Raw genomic sequence first — 18,830 nt, forward strand, 5'->3', positions numbered from 1 at the left:
CTGTGTGGTGCCTTTTGGTAACTGGGAGCAAGGTTCACAGCTGTAAAGTTCTCTGAGGAAACAGAATACTTTTCACGTGCATCGTTGCATGGCTTTAGAGGGGAGTAGACAGAAGCATATCCTCTGGATCGTTCTGGTTTTGTTCCTGCTGCAATTAAATTAACCCCAAATTCAGTCTTATATTAGCACAGCTTTGCTGATGGCTGTGGTTTAAAGAGACCACTACCAACCTTCCTTAGCCTGGAGTTCAGTTGAGAGCAGAGTGTTAGCTTTTATGGAGAGCATTCTGTTGTATGAGCCTCGAATCTTGTGAACAATTTGGTAGAGGTGAATACTTACATGATAATCAATAACATGACCTAATATTGTGTGTAATTTCCCTAGGAGTTAATATTCTTTATTTGCTTAACATTAGTTACCCTACTGTCATCAGTGAAAATGATGAATGTTGTTATTGTGACATTCTGGCATGCTGATAATGAAAATATGCCCTTAATAGATCAATTAGAATGCTAATCACCCTGTTGCACTCATACATATTAGTAGATTGATTTATTTTATTTCCTCAAGAAAGCAAATACTGAGTTTTTGAGTGCAACCCCTGTGTTGCTTGTGTGCATTTTCCTGGGTAGTCACTGCTGTGATGTATGTCTCCGTGGTAGTTGGTTCGGTGAGTCTGTTACGTAGAAGAAAATGCATGGAATTTACTTTTTGCTACCTGCCCCAGGAGCCCTGGCCTGGTTTTTGTGTCGGGTGGCACTCTGACTAACTGCAGAAGAAAATCATGCTGCCAGATAGCACTTGTCTTGATGATTTATGCCACACTGAAGACTCTGCGGTGGTAGCGTTGCTCACAGGTGTTGCTACACTAGCATACAGTTGTTCTTCCTGTACCAGCTACTTACATGTAATGTTTGTGGATATAAACAACTAATTTTGCAGCTATTTTAACTGGCTGCAGGCCTTGTTAAACCTTGAGCTGTGGAGAAACTAAAGTGTTGAGACAATTTTAGGGAACAACTCTGTCTTGTTACATGTTTTGAACAGCAGCAATGCTTGGGTGTTTTAATCATGTGCCTGTGTCTTCCACAGATTGATAAAAGGCATCAAAGCAAAGATTCTATTTTCTTCAGAGATGGTGTCAGGAGAATTGATTTTGTTCTCTCCTATGTGGATGATCTCAATAAGGAGTGGGAAAAAAAGTTGGTAAGTTCATCTTTTTAAGGTCCTCCTAAGTCTTACCAATCATAAGCTGAGTATCAGTTACTAAGCCTTTCAAATCTAGCTAAAAAGTTGATAGCTGTGTAAAAAAGCCCTTCCATGTACTGAAACTTCTGTGAGATTTACTGTTTTGATTAGGAGCCAATTATGTTAGATTTGGGGGGATTCATTTACAGCATTGATCATTCTCCTTTGCTTAGGCTGATCAATAGTTAGTGCCAAGTAATCCAAGTGATTTTGCTTTATTTGGTGAACAGCCTTATAGGTAGCTGTGGCTTTGGTTAAACTGTGTCTGTAAATAGTTAAATGGAGGAGGTTTCTTTTAAATAGAATCATAGAATCAATAAGGTTGGAAAAGACCTCAAAGATCATCAAGTCCAACCTGTCACCCAACACCTCATGACTACTAGACCATGGCACCAAGTGCCACGTCCAATCCCCTCTTGAACACCTCTGGGGACAGTAACTCCACCACCTCCCTGGGCAGCCCATTCCAATGCCTAATAAGCAAAGCATTGTCCAAATGGGATGGAGCAAAGTTTTTTTCTTATCTTTTGAGTTCAGTTACAGCAGAAATGAATTCTAAGATCTGAGAATCCATGAATTTTCTCTTTAGAGCTTTAGGACTTTGGGATTTTTTTTTTTATTATTATTATTAGCCTCTGATCAAAATAAACACAAAGCTCCTCTTTAAGCCCTTCCCTGTGCTTGACTTGCTGTCTGCCTATGTGTAGTCATTCTATTTAAAGTGGCTTTGATAAAAGACCTCCTATGGAACAGAGCATACATAGAATAAACCAGGTTGGAAGAGACCTTCAAGATCGTCACGTCCAACCCATCAACCATTCCAACCCACCCAACTAAAGCATGGCACCAAGCACCCTATCAAGTCTCCTCCTGAACACCTTCAGTGATGGCGACTCCACCACCTCCCCAGGCAGCCCATTGCAATGGGCAATCACTCTCTCTGTATAGAACTTCTTCCTTACCTCCAACCTAAACCTCCCCTGGTGCAGCCTGAGGCTGTGTCCTCTTGTTCTGGTGCTGGCTGCCTGGGAGAAAAGACCAGCATCCACCTGGCTACAACCTCCCTTCAGGTAGTTGTAGAGAGTAATAAGGTCACCCCTGAGTCGCCTCTTCTCCAGGATAAGCAACCCCAGCTCCCTCAGTCTCTCCTCATAGGGCTTGTGTTCCAAACCCCTCACCAACTTCATTGCCCTTCTCTGGACTCGTTCCAGCAAGACAACCTCCTTCCTAAACTGAGGGGCCCAGAACTGGACACAGGACTCGAGGTGTGGCCTGACCAGTGCAGTGTACAGGGGCAGAATGACCTCCCTGTTCCTGCTGGCCACACTGTTGTTGATGCAGGCCAGGATGCCATACAGGTACAGGCTTTCTCTAAAATGCCAGTCAGTGATGGTCCCTGCATTTCCCAGCAAGATCCAGTTGCCTCAATGACAGCAGTAGGTCAGACAAAAATCAGTCAGTGAGTTGTGATTGTTCCTTACTCACATTGACACTGAGCTCTGACTTGACCAATATGTAAATTCAAGCTACTTAAAAAAAAAAATAATCCAATAGTATGAGATGCAGTCAAGGGGAACAACAAATGATATGTAAGCATAATGTTTGAAACATCACCATTCTTTCTGACCCAGGAGAGGTTACTTTTATAAACTAGGCTTTCCAGTGTATATCTCCAGAGTTAGTTCTTTAAAAACCAAACTCAACCAAAACCAGAAACCCACAGACCCCCAAAACTAAACCCCACTTCATTCTCCTGCAATCACATTATTCTGAAAGATAAGGCTTTCTGAAGCAAGCTAATTATACAGAGGCTTATGACAAAATCATGATCAAAATCCAAGGTCTGTGAAGTAAAGAATGTTTCTTGTCTGTGTTTTGGTAAAGTGTTTCATAATTAAGATGTTTAATTTTCTTTGAACAAAACCTGTACAGTTGGGCTGTAAGCAAAAAAATACCCAAGCTTGCTTACTGCTTCAATACCTTGCTGAAGGGAGTGCTGGTTTGGGTTTTTTTTTCATTAAGGACTTATTCTGCCCATATGCAAATGTGATCTAATGTAGATCACAACCTTTATTTCCAGCAATAATATCTCCCATGCTTTTCCCAGCTCCAGCATCTTGGAGTCTGCTTTCCCAGCTAGCCACATTTGCTTTGAGAGACTGCATTTGTGTTACAGCTGTGGTGCCAGAGGTTTCTGTCAAGGCATGCTTTTCCAAACCCATACTAACTCTTGGTCATGCTGCAACCTTAGCTAGATTTCTCCTTCTACTGTAAAGTAAAATGCACTTTAAAAAGAAGGGAAAGATCAGTCAGTGTAGAGAAAACAAGCTGCCCATGCAAAATATGTGAAAGCAACTCTTAAAATAAACTTTTCCATTACTCATACCTCATACTCAAGGAACAGGAGGGAAGAAATGGAGACTATTTAGGTAATGTTTCAAGTGGCAAGGGAAACGAGCCAAATGCCCAGTCTAGTCATTTGTATTGTGCACAGCAATTTCCTTCTCACTGATTTATAGATCATTAGGGGATGGCAGGAGTCTTTGCCAGACCAAAGGTGATGTGTGTGAGTGTCATTATTGACTGGAGGATTCCCTCGGGGAAGAACCCAAGAGCTAGCAACTAATAACGAACTTCCTCATGGAGGTAAAAATGCACTTAGAAAGAAACAACTTTCTTGCAAAAGAGTGGAACATCTGTATCAAGCTCTGTGAGATGTAATGCTGTGTATGTCTATCACTTGCAAAAGTTTGTGACCCCATGAAGAAGGCTTTTGGTCTGTGGCCCTGTGGGTTAGCTCTGCAGACACAGAACAGAGAGGCATGAAGGTACCAATGGTATGGCATGTGAGTTTCCACACAGTTCTTGGTGAGTCTGCTATGAAAATTCAATTTGTCCTGCACTTACATCTTTATAGATTGAACATGTCTGTGAATTAATGCAGACTTCTTAGCATAGAAGCACTGTGCTCTTGCCTTTGGGATGAAACAAGCAGTGATGCAGTGCAGCCTTTGGAATGTGTCTGGCATACTGTACAGTTGTCACAGGGAAGACATGTCAATTTGTTTTTCTGTAGTGCAATGATACAACAAAATGTAACAGCTAAGAATAGAGATGTTTATAGGAAGAGAATAACAGTTGTGGCAAGTGGTTTTGTTTCCTTGTCTGGAGGAAACAGCTTTATTGTGTGTTTCTGAGAGAGATGAATAACTCCTTTGTGTGTTCCAGTGTAGCCCTGATACAGATGTAAGAGCCAGTCTGTTCATCATCCCCAACAAATGCATTAACTTTGTTGATGTTCCCATGAAACTTTACAGCTTAAACTCTCTTTTGAACTTGCCTTCTGTAGGCTACCTGAATACATCCTAACCACCAAGTCTCTCTTAAGCAATATTTAGGGTTGCATTTTTGTGAGACAGTACTTTATATTTTTCCTTAAAGCCTTTAGCAGATGAAAGGAAGTATTTTACCCAGGTGTGAAATGCATGTGAACATGGAAGAATAAATACAGTTTTTTAAACTATCTAGTAAACATTTATGCATGACCAGGACAGGATCTTTGTTGACAGTCAGTGGTTATGTTTTCCCCAGAAACTCCAGAGCATTAGGACTCAGTGCAAAATAACTATTTCTAGTAGACACAGGGACAAAAATCCCCCTGTCCCCAGTGGGCCATGGAGATACAGAAAGAAATCTTACTTAATCCTGTCCTACTTTTCATCATCCCAGACAGAAACTTCTGCTTTCCCACTGGCACTAGATAGCCCAATGTTAGGGAGCCATGGACAGCAGACACATCAGATGCTTCTTGTTACTGCAGCACCCTGAGAGAAGCTGTGTGCCCAGCATTAGGGAGCCATGGGCAGCAGACACATCAGATACTTCTTGTTACTGCAGCACCCTGAGAGAAGTTATGCAGGAGCTGCTGAAAATGGCTTGAGCCACACTGGGTACCTTTCCATGCTGCTGGGGCATCACTTGCAGAAGGAAGGTGTTTGGTGCCTCTTGCACTTAGAAGGATTCAGAGAGCACCAGGCCTTGGAGCAGTCCCTGCAATGCTGTGCTAAGGCCATGTACCTCATCTGTCCATCTGCCTACAGCTCTCATGGCTGCAGCCTCATGAGACAACCAGGAGCCTTTCCTGAACAGGCTCCATCTCACCTGGAATGTTCTTGCCAGGGAGCTGCGTGGGCAGCCTGAGCTCAAACTGAGCCCATCTGTGTTAGTCCTGTGAAGTGCTTGTGTTTTCTCACAAGGGAACAGCTGAGAGCAGAGCCCATGTGTGCTTCACAGGAGCGTGTCACTGTTCTCTCTCTGTTCCCCAGTATCCTACACGTGACTGCAGTTAGAATAAGCCTGAGCATCTTGATAACTAAAAGGTTTTTGCAGGGCAAAACCAAGAAAGAGGAGTTTGATTGCAGAATAGTAAGTTGTAAACTTAAAGTTATTTTAATCTCCTGTTTATTGGTTGTTGTTACTGGGAGTGACAGCACCGTTATCAAGTCTCAGCTTTATAATAGTTGCCTATCTTCCCTAGATACCTACTCATGCAGTGCTGCATCTGAGTTGGGTGTATTGGTGCTGCTGGCCTTTGGATCTTGCTTCCTAATCTTATCAGCGTGCTTCTCTGCAGCCAAGCCTACATTAGGTGGTAAATGTCTCTGTGCAAGTGTCCAGGATGCCCACAGCAGTGTCTGGCCTCTCCTTTATCGTCCACAGTAGCCTCAGAAAATGTGGGTTTAGTCTCTTACAGGTGTTTTGGAGAGGCTTAAGAACTGTACTTAAATAAAAAGCGAGGAAGGGCATTAGCCCACTGCCACTGATCTTCCCTGTGTGATTGCTTATACTTCCTTCATCCCTCTGTGACTGCAGAGTGGAACCTATAGCCAAGTCACAAATAAAAGCACCAGGATTGTCTTTCTGGGTTTGGGACAGTCAGCTTAAATTCTTACAAGTACACCTTGAAACAAAACAGCACTGGGTACATTTTGTCCATTTAAAGCCTTTGATGGGGACATGAGGAGCCACAGTATTTGGCAAGAAGAGGGGGAGCATTGTGGTTTTGCAGCAGATTGATTTCCTTTCAAAGATGGTGTTTCAACTGACTGCAAAGTACAGTGCATTTGCATGGCTTTCAGAGAAGGTGGCTGCTGGGAAGACAGCAAGGTGGTAAAAGGAGCATAATTTCCATTAGAGCACTGCAATTTATCACACTTAAGTGTATGGGTAAGGAAAGATCAGTGAGATGGGGCCAAACCCTTTGGCTCTCTCTGTTATTAAGCTGCACAACTGGATGAGGGGCTGCCTGGTGTCTCTCTGGTGGCATAGAACCTTCTGAGCCACCTCGCTTGGCTCTCCTTCAGTGTTCCAATGCACACCAAAGTGCTTTGTTTGGAGAAAATATAATCCAGAGTAGCACACAGCCTTGGACACCAGGCATGTATGTCAGCTTTGCTTGTAGCACTTCCAAATGCAATCAGAAATTGCCTTTTAGTGGTATTCTCGATGAGGTCAGAAGGTCAGCAAATTAATTCTCTGCTGTGTTTATGCAGGTGCATGTAGGCAAGTTTGTGGGAGAGGTTAATTAGAAAATGGTGTGTGGAATTACATTTGCCCTCAGCATGTGCTAGAACTTGGGAATTACCATATTTGCAAGTTTATCTAGGCCAGTATCTAATTTAATATCTAATAGTATGTAGCAAAACCAGAGATGACAGGTAAGAATGTGAGGCTACTGACAGAGGGAAATATATCAGTATATCTTAGAATAGATTTGAGGGCCATTAAATCTCTTCTTCAGTCTGTATCCATTTATCCTGAGTACTTTCTGCAAGCTGCAGTGCAAAAAAAGAGCAGCCTGCTCCTCACAGATACAAAGGAGAAAGCAACTGGCTGAAAACTAAGGTGGTCTGGGATTTTTTAAGTGGGTTTGAAAAATGCTAAGACCTTTCAGTAGAGAAATCATCACAGAGCATTTGCAGGCTGTAGCTAGAAATAAATTAGAAGTCTAGCTAGTGTGTTCTACAGAGGCCAGGGCACAATATTTAGCCTTACTTGTAGGTATTCTGGCAATTCTTCAGCAAGTTTTATATAATTAGAAGGAAATTAATTCAGTTTCCTAATAGAAACAAAGCTTGTGCAGAGAAGGAGGGGAAGAAGATGTTATTTCCTGAAGACACCACCCAGGAATTACTTGGCAAAATACAGAGTTCAAGAATTGTCTCAAACTCAGAGCTGACACGGGCTCTGTTCCCTGCCACAGACAGCTTTGTTTATCTCTGGATGAAGTCCACATGGACTTTATGCAAGCTAAGCATATGTGAGCTCACACTTGATGAATTGTGCCTCCTATCTAGGTTTACAGTCATAGTAGTTGTGAAGCATGCTGTTAGAATTGCCTGTAATCAGTACTCAAACATCTGGATCAGGCACAATTGTTAAACTGGTAAATAGATACCACTGTAGGCAGTCAGTCTTCCATGTGCTCCCAGAATTTTTCTTTTCATCTAGTTTAAACTTTCTCTTAAACATAGCTGAACTGGAGCAATAACACAGCACACACATCAACCTCCACAAGGGTCAGAAATGCTCAAGACACATAGAATCAGAGAATCATAGAATGGTTTGGGTTGGAAGGGACCTCCAAAGGTCAACCAATCCACCCCCCCTGCAGTCAGCAGGGACATCTTCCACCAGAGCAGGTTGCTCAGAGCCTTCTCAAGCCTGACGTTGCCTGTCTCCAGGGATGCGAGGTCAACTACCTCCCTGGGCAACCTGTTGCAGTGTTCCACCACCCTCATGGTGCAGAATTTGTTCCTCACATCCAACCTAAATCTCCTGTTCTCTCATTTCAAACCAATTGCCCCTCATCCTATCCCTACAGGCCTTTGGAAACTGTCCTTCTGCAGCCTTCTTGTAGCCCTCCTCAGGTACTTGAAAGCCTCTATTAGGTCTTCCAGAGCCTTTTCTTCTGCAGGCTGAACAACCCCAGCTCCCTGAGCCTGTCCTCATGGCAGAGGTGCTCCAGCACCCGAATCATCATTGTAGCTCTTCTCTGGACCTGCTCCATCAGGTCCATGTTCTTCCTACATTGAGGGCTCCAGAGCTGAACACGTCATCATTCACTTCCTCTGGTTAAGGAGATTTCACAGCTCATGAGCCTATTGCTCACAGAGAGGTTCCCTGTTATTAACGCAATTCCTGATGTGTTGCCATTACTCAGCTGGCCTTCACTCAGCAGTGTCCTGGTATGCAACAACTGGTTTCTGTCTGCTTTGTTTTACAAAGGTCACATAGCTTTAAGGGGTTGTCATCAGGGCAGCTAGGAGGAGTGAAACTCAGTGAAATCATCAGTAAGTGATCAGTTAGTTGCTAACTTCCAGCAGTTAATAAAGTGTGTCTATTTCTCTTCAGGAAAGAAGAAGAGAATTTGAGAGTAATCTGCAAAAGGCTGGTTTGGAGCTAGAAACAGAAGACAAGAAGGTAAGAAAGAAAACCAAAAAACCCCAAACAAACAGAAACAGGAAAAAAGGAACAAAGAAAGAGGCCTGCAGATGATTAGTTCGTATATACCACCTTGTGCTTTGAGAAAAGTGATAACAAGCTTAATGGACTGGAGTTATTTTTCCAGCTATGGTCATAAGAACTGTGCAAGCAAAGCAATTCTGGATCAAGAGGAAGTGATGGCTTTTGATTCCATAACAGAAAGAGAGCAGTTCCTAAATAGCTGTGACTTCATGTGAACCCATGTAAACGGGAAGCTGGCAGCTACATTTACTTCCGCCTAGCTACTAGTAGCAGGTGTGGAAGCCAGTGACTGGATTAGGGCATGCCCACCAGATGTTGTAACAGCTTTGGGATTCACAGATTGTATTGGGTTGGAAGGAACCCTCAATGATCCTCTTGTCCAAACCCCCCTGCAGCAAACAGGGACACCTCCAACTCGATCAGGTTGCCCAGGGCCACATCAAGTCTGATCTTGAATATCTCCAGGGATGGGGCTTCAACCACATCCCCGGGCAGCCTGTTCCCAGTATTTCAACACTCCCATGTAAAGAATGTCCTCTTGATGTCCAACCTGAATCTGCCCTGCTTCCATTTCAAACCATTGTCCCTCGTTCTGTCTCTATGTTTGATTAGTGTTACTCTTTAGTTTAATACCCAGAGAATGTGGGATGGTGACACCCATTTCTGCCAGAGATAAGATGGGCAGTGGAGCAAAACAACCCCTGATGAAGTTCAGACTCTGTGACATCTGTAGATGGGGATTCATTGATCAACATCTTAAAAATACCTTCTGATTGCCACTTTCTGCTGTGTAAGCAGAAGAATGCTGGAACATACACTGCTGGGCAAAGCCTAAGATAAGATTATTCCTTATCATTGCTGGGAGGCTGTAACAGATCCTGGCTCTGGTTGGTACCTCCTTTTTGCATGATGTGCACTACTGGTCTGTAAAAACTACCCCCATCAGCACAGGGAACAGCTCTAGAGTCCAGCATGGGGGCCTGAGGGACACATGGCCTGCCAAGAGGCCAGCCCTGCACAGCTACCCCATAGTGTCATGAGAGTTTTCAGGCCTCAGCATGCATCGCTAATGTAGTTTGAAAAGCCTTTGTGAGGTCTGTATAGTGCAAAGGTTGTCTTTATGAGCAAACTCCCACTCAGACAAGCTTTTCAGTTAAAATCATAGAATGAAGCAGGCTGGAAGGGACCTCTAGAGGTCAACTAGTGCAACCCCACTGCAGACAGCAGGGACATCCCCAACTAGAGCAGGTCGCTCAGAGCCTTGTCAAGCCTGACCTTGAATATCTCCAGAGATGGGGCCTCCCCCACCTCCCTGGGCAGCGTGTTGCCAGCATTCCCCAGACGTATGGATATGCACAAAAGGTCTCCCTGTTGCCCTTTCCTTTTGTTGTTGCATTTTGGTTTGTTTTTTAAACCTTTCCAAAATCTGTAAAAAGACAAGGGATTTTCTACAACAGCTGCTCTCCTAAATGCTGCAATATACCACAGCTTACTCTGATTGCTGCTTTAACTTCCCTACGGCAGGAATCTGAAGATGGCAAGATCTATTTTGTCAAGATCCACGCCCCGTGGGAGGTTCTCATCACGTATGCAGAAGTGCTGAACATTAAAGTTCCCATCAGGGAAAATGACATTCCCTCCACGGTGGAGAACCCCCTGGACTGTATGCTTGCCCCACTCAGGCTTCCTGAGAGCGTGATGCACCCTGAGCCAGATTACTTCACAGCACCATTCAGCAAGGACAAGCAGGAGCTGTACCTCATTAATGATGAGAGCACTTTCTTCTCACCGTCCATGAGAAACAGAATAGTACGTATGTGAAGTGGCCTCCTTACAGACTTGGATGTAGATTTACATGGTCCCATCAGAATATTCTTGCAAGGAAGGAGTATGTACACTGTGATAGAATCATAGAATTGTTAGGGTTGGAAGGGACCTCAAGGATCAGCCAGTTCCAACCCCCCTGCCATGGGCCTGCTCACACAAGAGCGGGTTGCTCAGAGCCACATCCAGCCTGGCCTTAAAAACGTCCAGGGTTGAGGCTTCTACCATCTCCCTGGGCAACCTGTGCCAGTGTCTCACCACCCTCATAGTGAAGAACTTCTTCCTAACATCCAATCTGTATCTACTCATTCCTATTTTCCATTCCCCCTAGTCCTGTCATTACCTGATACCCATGGGTAAAAGCCTAGGTGCCTGTGCGTCTTTCTTAGAAGCCTGCAATAGTATTTGTTGGAATGATCTCGTGGATATCTGCAGGGCAAACGTGCCTTCAGGGGTCTCATACAGGGCAAGGACTTCTGAAGAAACACTTTCTGCCTATGTGTGTTGTGTATTCAGATTAGACACAGTGCACAGCCATTACAGGTTTCTGTTGTATGGCCTCCAAGCAGGAAAGGTCTGAAATTCTTCTTTTTGAATCTCAGGTTAATTACATTCTGACACGTTGCCCTTATGGGACAGAAGAAGGGAAGAAAAAATTTGGGATTAAGAGGCTGCTAAATAATGGCACCTATTCAGCTGCATATCCTCTGCATGATGTAAGTATTGGAGCTTTCTGCTCCCTTGAGCATTTCCCAATGTGTTCACTCTTTTACCTACTGTGACATTTGCTGTTTCCAGCAGAAATGAAAATGTTCTCAAACCTCTCCATTTGTCCCAGTAATTGATCCTGTTTTATACTACACAAGACCTGTCTGCCAGCTCTACTATGTGGCTTTTATGTGCTGAAATGTTGCTTCCTATGGATGAGTTTCTAGGATGTACTTATCTGTCAGACACAGCACTTGCAGCAGAGCTATTCCCTGGTATATTTCTACAGTGTCTCTGGTTTACGCTGTGTGATAGCACATCAGCAAGATGGTAGCAAGGAATCAATTATTGTGGGTGCATAGGTTGAGCAGTGGGCCTGTGCAGGGTGTGTACATACAAACACTGCAGTTACACAGCAGTGTAACTCCCTGTAGTTATGCAAATACCTCTTGTAGTTCACAGGATCACAGGATGTTAGGGGTTGGAAGGGACCTCCAGAGATCGTCGAGTCCAAACCCCCTGCCAGAGCAGGACCATAGAATCCAGCACAGGTCACACAGGAGCACATCCAGATGGGTCTTGAAAGTCTCCAGAGAAGGAGGCTTCACAACCCCTCTGGGGAGCTTGTTTCAGTGTTCTGTGACCCTCACAGTGAAGAGGAAGTTACATAAATGTTGTAGTTAGACAAATAGAATGTTGGGGACTGAAGTCAGATGGTCTGCATGAGCCCTGCAGGTAAGTGTAGGGTGGTCACTTGTCCATCTCCTAGTGAGCAGCTGCAGGAAGTGTGGTAAAGATGGTAAAAGCTGGTGTTTAGTTTGGCTGTAGGGTCAATTTTTAATACAGCATATATAGATTTAGCCCTAACATCCCTTGGAGAAACCAAGACAGACATCCTTTATTTTATGGATTTCTTTTTAGCATCTTTTTTTCCATTTGAATTGCTTAATTCATGACTTTAATCTTAAATTCCCTCCTTGTTGTTAAAGAGTTATTTCAGACTTGTCACAGTGCTTTAGTGCCCTCAAATTGCTTATTTATATCTGTCTATGAATTCCACCACAAGGTATTTTTGAATACTTTATAGAGATTTATATTTTTTTAATGTTGCAGAAGAATTTTGCTGCCCTTAGCAAATGAAATGGATAAATTCAGCTGATGAGAGTCCAGGCTTGTAGAAGGCTAACCAAGGCAGGGAAGTATTTTGTGCTGTTGGGAGTACCAAAAGCACAGATAGCAAAAGGCAGCTGGAGAAGAATCTCCTCTAGACAAGTACAACCAACCCTAAATTCTAAGAAATCACATGAAAAAAAATCCCCAGATGACAAGATGGATTCACAAATCATTGCCTCAAAATTTACTATTGAACCTTTATTTGTTTTTCAGTGTAAGCTTTACATTGATTAGGCTTCTTGATCTTTATTTAGAAACCAATTTTATGCTTTTCTTCGTGATTGAGAGGCAGTCAGATGAAAAAAAAACCAAACCAAAAGTCAAGAGCACAGACTGAGCATTTGTTTCTCAAGGCAGAGTTTCTGCAGCACCCAAGAAAATTCCAAGAGCTGTCAGAAACTGCAGTGAGTTTGTGCTGCTTCATTTCTAGGAAACTGATGAAGTTCCAAAATGTTCTTAGGCAGGTGGCTACTTGGCAGGTGGAGGCATGACAGTGAGGAACACCACTGTAAGTTAATTAGTGTCAGAATTTCATTTTGCATGTCCTTGCCTTGCAACTGGAGAAGCCACAGCACAAAGTCCATTACGGTGCCGTGGCTGGAGGCAGGAAACAAGTTTAATTTATAGCCCCTGGTTTACATCTCTCACTGAAATGCTTTTGGCTGTGCAATTTACAATGACGCTGAAGTACTGGGAACAGGATTGAAATTCACATTATTTTTCAGGAAGTTGAGTGAAATAGTGGTTTTCTACATTAGGGAAGCTTGAACTTCTGCAATTGCATCTGCCATTCCAGTGTGAAGGGGCAAACCATCCGCTGCAGTAATCTACCAGTGCAAATGAGTGATTCCACAGCAGGCTCTTAAAGCAGCTGGTAGTTCCTGTGCAGACTAACTAATGGCTAAGATGGGGAAAGCAGCCCCATGGAGAAAGACCTTGAAGTCTCAGTGGACAGCAAGTTATCCATGGGACAGCAATGTGCCCTTGTGGCCAATAGGGCCAATGGCATCCTGGGGTGCATCAAGAAAATGTGTCCAGAATGTGTAGAGAGGTTCCTCTCCCCCTGTACTCTGCCCTGGTGAGACCACACCTGGAATACTGTGTCCAGTTTTGGGCTTCCCCATTCAAGAGAGACAGGGATCTCCAATGAGAGTCCAATGGAGAGCTGCAAGGATGACTGGGGGACTTGAACATCTCTCCTGTGAAGAAAGACTGAGACACCTAGGGCTGTTTAGTCTTGAGAGGAGAAGGCTGAGTGGGGATCTTATCAATATCTATAAATATCTGAGGGGTGTGTGTCAAGATGAAGGTGCCAGGGTCTTTTGGGTGGTGCCCAATGACAGGACAAGGAGCAATAGGTACAAACTGGAACACAGAAGGTTCCACCTCAACATGAGGAGAAACTTCTTTACTGTGAGGATGACAGAGCCCTGCAACAGGCTGCCCAGAGAGGTTGTGGAGTCTCCTTCTCTGGTGACTTTCAAAACCTGCCTGGATGTATTCCTGTGTGTCCTGCTTTGGCAGTGGGGTTAGACTCGATGGTCTCCAGAGGTCCCTTCCAAGCCCTACCATTCTGTGATAAGTGTTCTCTGAAAATGTGCATTACCTTAAAACACTACATAGATAGAAAGGGTTCTGTTTAGTGTGGAAGTAGAGTGCTGTGTTTTGAATTTCAAGTTAATGTAATTGGCATGATCTTAAGAGCTGTTCATCATCATGATCATGAATGTTTGTTTCTTTCAATGTAGTCTTTGAGACTGTCCATGAGGTGTTTTGCCTTTGCTCTGATTTGCCCACAGTGCCAGTACTGGAAAAAGGCAAATGACCCAAACTGTGACAACGAGAGGTACACGCTGTACATGGAGTGGGCTCGCTTCCTGCGCTTCTACAAGGAGCAGCCTCTGGACCTCATCAGGTAAAGCACTGCCTGTGCTTTAAGATACCGACTTGGTTTTGCTGTAAGACAAGTGCCTAGCCATTTGTAGCTTGATCCTGCTGGAAAATGTTTGCTGCTTTTAAGAATTGGATGCCTAATTGGGCACTGGGTCCTCAGAGGACACAAAGCAGGTTTTTACTAGCAGATGGAAAAAATGATTGCTCTGAAATTGAGCATTTTCATTCTAGCCAGTGCTCCTGAGGTACATTACCAATAATTCAGCTGTAGAGGAGCACATGCATAGAATCATAGAATGGCTTAGGCTGGGAGGGACATTAGAAATCATCTACTCCAACTTCCCCACCACGGGCAGGGACACCTCTCAACTAGACTTGGCTGCTCAAGGCCTCATCCAACCCAGCCTTGAACACCCCCCAGGGAAGAGGCATCCACAATCTCCCTGGGCAGCCCATTCCAGAGTCTCACCACCCTCGTTCTGAAGAGCTTCTTCCTAAGCTCTAGTCTAAACCTGCTCTCCCTCAACTCCAAACTATTCCCTTTGTCCTATTGCTAGACTCCCTTATGAAAAGTCCCTTTCCAGCCACCTTCTTTTTCATTTTAACTCTGCTCAGTTTGCTGTATTGCAGTTTTGAACTTTGCTTTGTATTCCTATTAATTGCAATATTTTTTTTGCATTCAGGAAGTACTATGGGGAGAAGATTGGAATCTATTTTGCCTGGCTGGGATTTTACACCGAGATGTTATTCCTTGCAGCAGTTGTTGGCTTAATCTGTTTTCTTTATGGCTTGTTTACAATGGATGAAAATATGAGCAGGTGAGTGTAATGCTGAAAATCTCCTGGGCTTATAAGGGGAAAAGCTAAGCAATGTGAAAATACTGTTCTTGAAAGGAAAAAAGACAGGTAGCAAGCCTCTAAAATTTGTCAGAGCAGACTGATTTGGTCTTTGGTTACCTTTTTTGACTGAAATGGTGCTGGGCAGCTAATGCAGAACTTGTGACTTTGTAGTTAGTAAGACTCAATGTGTGGGTTAAAAGCAATATTTGGTTGCCATTTTTATGTTAGAATACCTGTGATACATAAAGTCCTAAACCTAGCACTGCCATCTCCCAAAATAGTTTACTTCCAGTGATTATTGTTGCCTTGAGCTTTTCTGTTTTCACCTGTTGTGCAGGGTAAGCTGAGTACAGGGCAGAATGACTTCCCTTCTCCTGCTGGCCACACTATTCCTGATCCAGGCCAGGATGCCATTGGCCTTCTTGGCCACCTGGGCACACTGCAGGCTCATGTTCAGCCTACTATCAACCAGTACCCCCAGGTCCCTTTCTGCCCTTTCTTCACTGTGAAGCTGCAAATGTTGAGATTTGAACAAATGGAGCTCTTCAGTCTTACAGGGTTTGTTTAGCAACTCTTAAGATGTATTGAAAACAGTTAGTGTACAATGTTCTTCTCCTCAGCAAAGAAATCTGTGACCCTGCAATTGGAGGAGAGATCATCATGTGCCCTCTTTGTGACCGAGAGTGTGAGTACTGGAGACTAAACACCACCTGTCAGTCCTCAGAGGTCTGTATGTGATTCTCCAGCCACTTGGCATTTCTGTTCATGCTAAAATCTGGTTTGGTACTGACCTGATCCTTTGTGTTCTCTTGCAGTATTCCCATTTGTTTGACAACGTGGCAACTCTCTTTTTTGCCATTTTCATGGGCATATGGGGTGAGTGCACCTGATAAATTTTATGTCAAGCAATCATGAGCTCTTGGCCAAACTGCTGAGGGGGACACTGGTAGTGGGCAGAAAGGAAATAATGGTTTCTCTTTAATACTTGGCTTCAGATACAAAAGTGATGAAAGTATAAAGTAGTTTAAAGATACAGAAAAATGAGACTTAAAAACCACCAGAAAAATTCCAGCAGATATCCAGGATATCATAAGCTTTGGGCACTCTAACTCCTACTCTTGTTTCTTTCCTTAGTAGCCTAAGACGGAGTGATGCAACCTTATCCAGTCCCTGTAAGAACTATCTGCTGAGCCCTGTAGAGAGCTTTTATGACCTTTCACTGGGTGGTGGTCTATCAGTACCACTTTGTTAGCAGCACTTCCAGCATGAGAATTAGTTAGGTTTATTCCATTCCATTCCATGCCATTCCATTCCATTTTGCTCCAGTGAAGTTCATACATTGCAGTGTATTTCTATGATGCAGAAACAGGTGGATTTCCTCACTGTGTGTAAGCAGGCTTTCACTCCAAGTGATATTTGTCCAAACTTTAAGGTCAGATTGTCTGGAGAGCATTTCTTAAACGCTGTGAAGGTTTGCAGGTGTAGTTACTGCATTGCCTTGGCTCCTCTTTCGTTCTGCTTCTATGAATATGATAATAAAATCTTCAATTCGAAGCTAGATATTTCATTAACACACAAAGATCTCTCTGTGTGCTACTAGAAAAGCTATTTGTGAATTTGTTTTGAAGGATTTAGTCACTAATTGTTTTCATAGAGTATCCTCAAAAAAAAAACAACCCTTTGAATATGATGTGTGCCTGTTCTGCTAAACTTATCTTGTTCTTAAGCACTAGCGTTTGAGTGACATGGATTAGTCATTCAGGAAGCACCAGTGAAAGGGTTTAGAACTGCAGAAGATAAGCTTTCCTGTGTTTGTGAAAAGAGTAAAGCCTCTCCAGTTCAAATAAGAACAGTTGGATTACTAGAGGTTTACATTTTAAAGTAGTTTATAGAGGGCTTTTAAAATGTTATGCAGCATTATAACTTTTAGAGTTGTTTACATTATAGACAGAAATCAGTTCTCTCTAGTGTCTTAAAAAACTCATAAGCCAGCTCCACTCTTGATCATATGAGAAGCAGCAGACATTTACCATCTTTGAAACAGTCATGATATCAAATCATCATCAAAAAGCAACAGAAATCTTTGACCATGCTACTTGTGTACACGTGTTGCAAGTTTATACCCAAGGAATTAGTTGAATTATCACATTCCTGTGTTTAGAATAGAATAGAATAAACCAGGTTGGAAGAGACCCTCAAGATCATGGCATCCAACCCATCATCCAACTCCATCTAACCAACTAAACTATGGCACCAAGCACCCCATCAAGTCTCCTAAACACCCCCAATGATGGTGACTCCACTACCTCCCCAGGCAGCCCATTCCAATAGCAAATCACTCTCTCTATGAAGAATTTCTTCCTAACATCCAACCTAAACCTTCCCTGGTGCAGCTTGAGACTGTGTCCTCTTGTTCTTGTGCTGGTTGCCTGGAAGAAGAGAGCAACCCCCACCTGGCTACAACCTCCCTTCAGGTAGTTGTAGACAGCAATAAGGTCTCCCCTGAGCCTTCTCTTCTCCAGGCTAAGCAACCCCAGCTCACTCAACCTCTCCTCACAGGGCTGTGCCCCAAACCCCTCCCCAGCTTTGTTGCCCTTCTCTGGACACGTTCCAGCAAGTCAAAATCTTTCCTAAACTGAGGGGCCCAGAACTGGACACAGGACTCAAGGTGTGGCCTAACCAGTGCTGAGTACAGGGGCACAATGACCTCCCTCCTCCTGCTGGCCACACTGTTCATGATACAGGCCAGGATGCCATTGGCCTTCTTGGCTGCCTGGGCACACTGCAGGCTCATGTTCAGCCTACCATCGACCAGCACCCCCAGGTCCCTCTCTGCCTGGCCACCCTCCAGCCACTTGTTGCTGTTTGCACAGCAATAGTTAAACCGTAATGGAACATGGTTGTCATAACCATGGAAATACCCATCTTAGATCTTGGCATCTTCCTTGTCATCCACTTCTGGAATTCAATTAGCTAATAAATTACTTAATCCCTATTGTGGTCTCAGTGGTGAACTTAAATAGATAGGCAATAAAAACAGCTGGATTGCATAGTAAGGAGAAATAATAGACTGCAAAACAGAAGCCAGGGCAGAAATGATTAACTTGGTTCATGAACCTGTTCACTCCTGCCTTAACCAGATTTTACCATTTCCAACTTGCAGTTACACTGTTCTTGGAGTTTTGGAAGAGACGGCAAGCTAGACTGAAATACGAGTGGGATTTGGTTGATTTTGAAGAGGAACAGCAGCAGCTCCAGCTGAGACCTGAGTATGAGGCAAAATGTACCCAAAAGAAGAGGAATCCTGTAACTCAGGTAATGAGCCTTCTGGCTTGGCAAGTTGAGCTGTGTGCTGGAAGTTCAATAATGTGGGAGTTCTGCCTTGGGAACAAGTCTGACTAGCTGCAGATGTGTGTGACACACATGAGAAATGGCACATTTATACTGGAGCAGGGCAAGCCCTCAGCTATTGTATCTCCACAGAGCAGAGTTAGTGACAGCAGGGAATTTGGCTGAAATACCTACACAGGATGCCAACCACATCCTCACTGAACGCAACAGACTGCACTGAATATCAAAGCAGGATTGGGTCATGCATTGTTTTCTTGCTGAAGGCAT

General features: G+C 43.7%; 1 protein-coding gene across 1 annotated transcript in view; it reads left to right on the plus strand.

Moving 5' to 3' along the window:
• The window catches only part of ANO5 (anoctamin 5), a 63,662-nt gene that overhangs the window by 26,432 nt on the left and 18,400 nt on the right, over positions 1-18,830 (plus strand). Inside the window, exons 6-14 of the mRNA XM_054171878.1 lie at positions 1,093-1,206; positions 8,662-8,730; positions 10,300-10,584; positions 11,202-11,315; positions 14,280-14,395; positions 15,057-15,191; positions 15,833-15,938; positions 16,028-16,088; positions 18,376-18,527. Of these exons, the coding sequence (XP_054027853.1) occupies positions 1,093-1,206; positions 8,662-8,730; positions 10,300-10,584; positions 11,202-11,315; positions 14,280-14,395; positions 15,057-15,191; positions 15,833-15,938; positions 16,028-16,088; positions 18,376-18,527 (1,152 nt within the window). The remainder of the gene's footprint in view (positions 1-1,092; positions 1,207-8,661; positions 8,731-10,299; positions 10,585-11,201; positions 11,316-14,279; positions 14,396-15,056; positions 15,192-15,832; positions 15,939-16,027; positions 16,089-18,375; positions 18,528-18,830) is intronic.

The sequence above is a fragment of the Dryobates pubescens genome, chromosome 22 (assembly GCF_014839835.1).
Source record: "Dryobates pubescens isolate bDryPub1 chromosome 22, bDryPub1.pri, whole genome shotgun sequence".
NCBI classification, from domain to species: Eukaryota; Metazoa; Chordata; class Aves; order Piciformes; family Picidae; genus Dryobates; species Dryobates pubescens.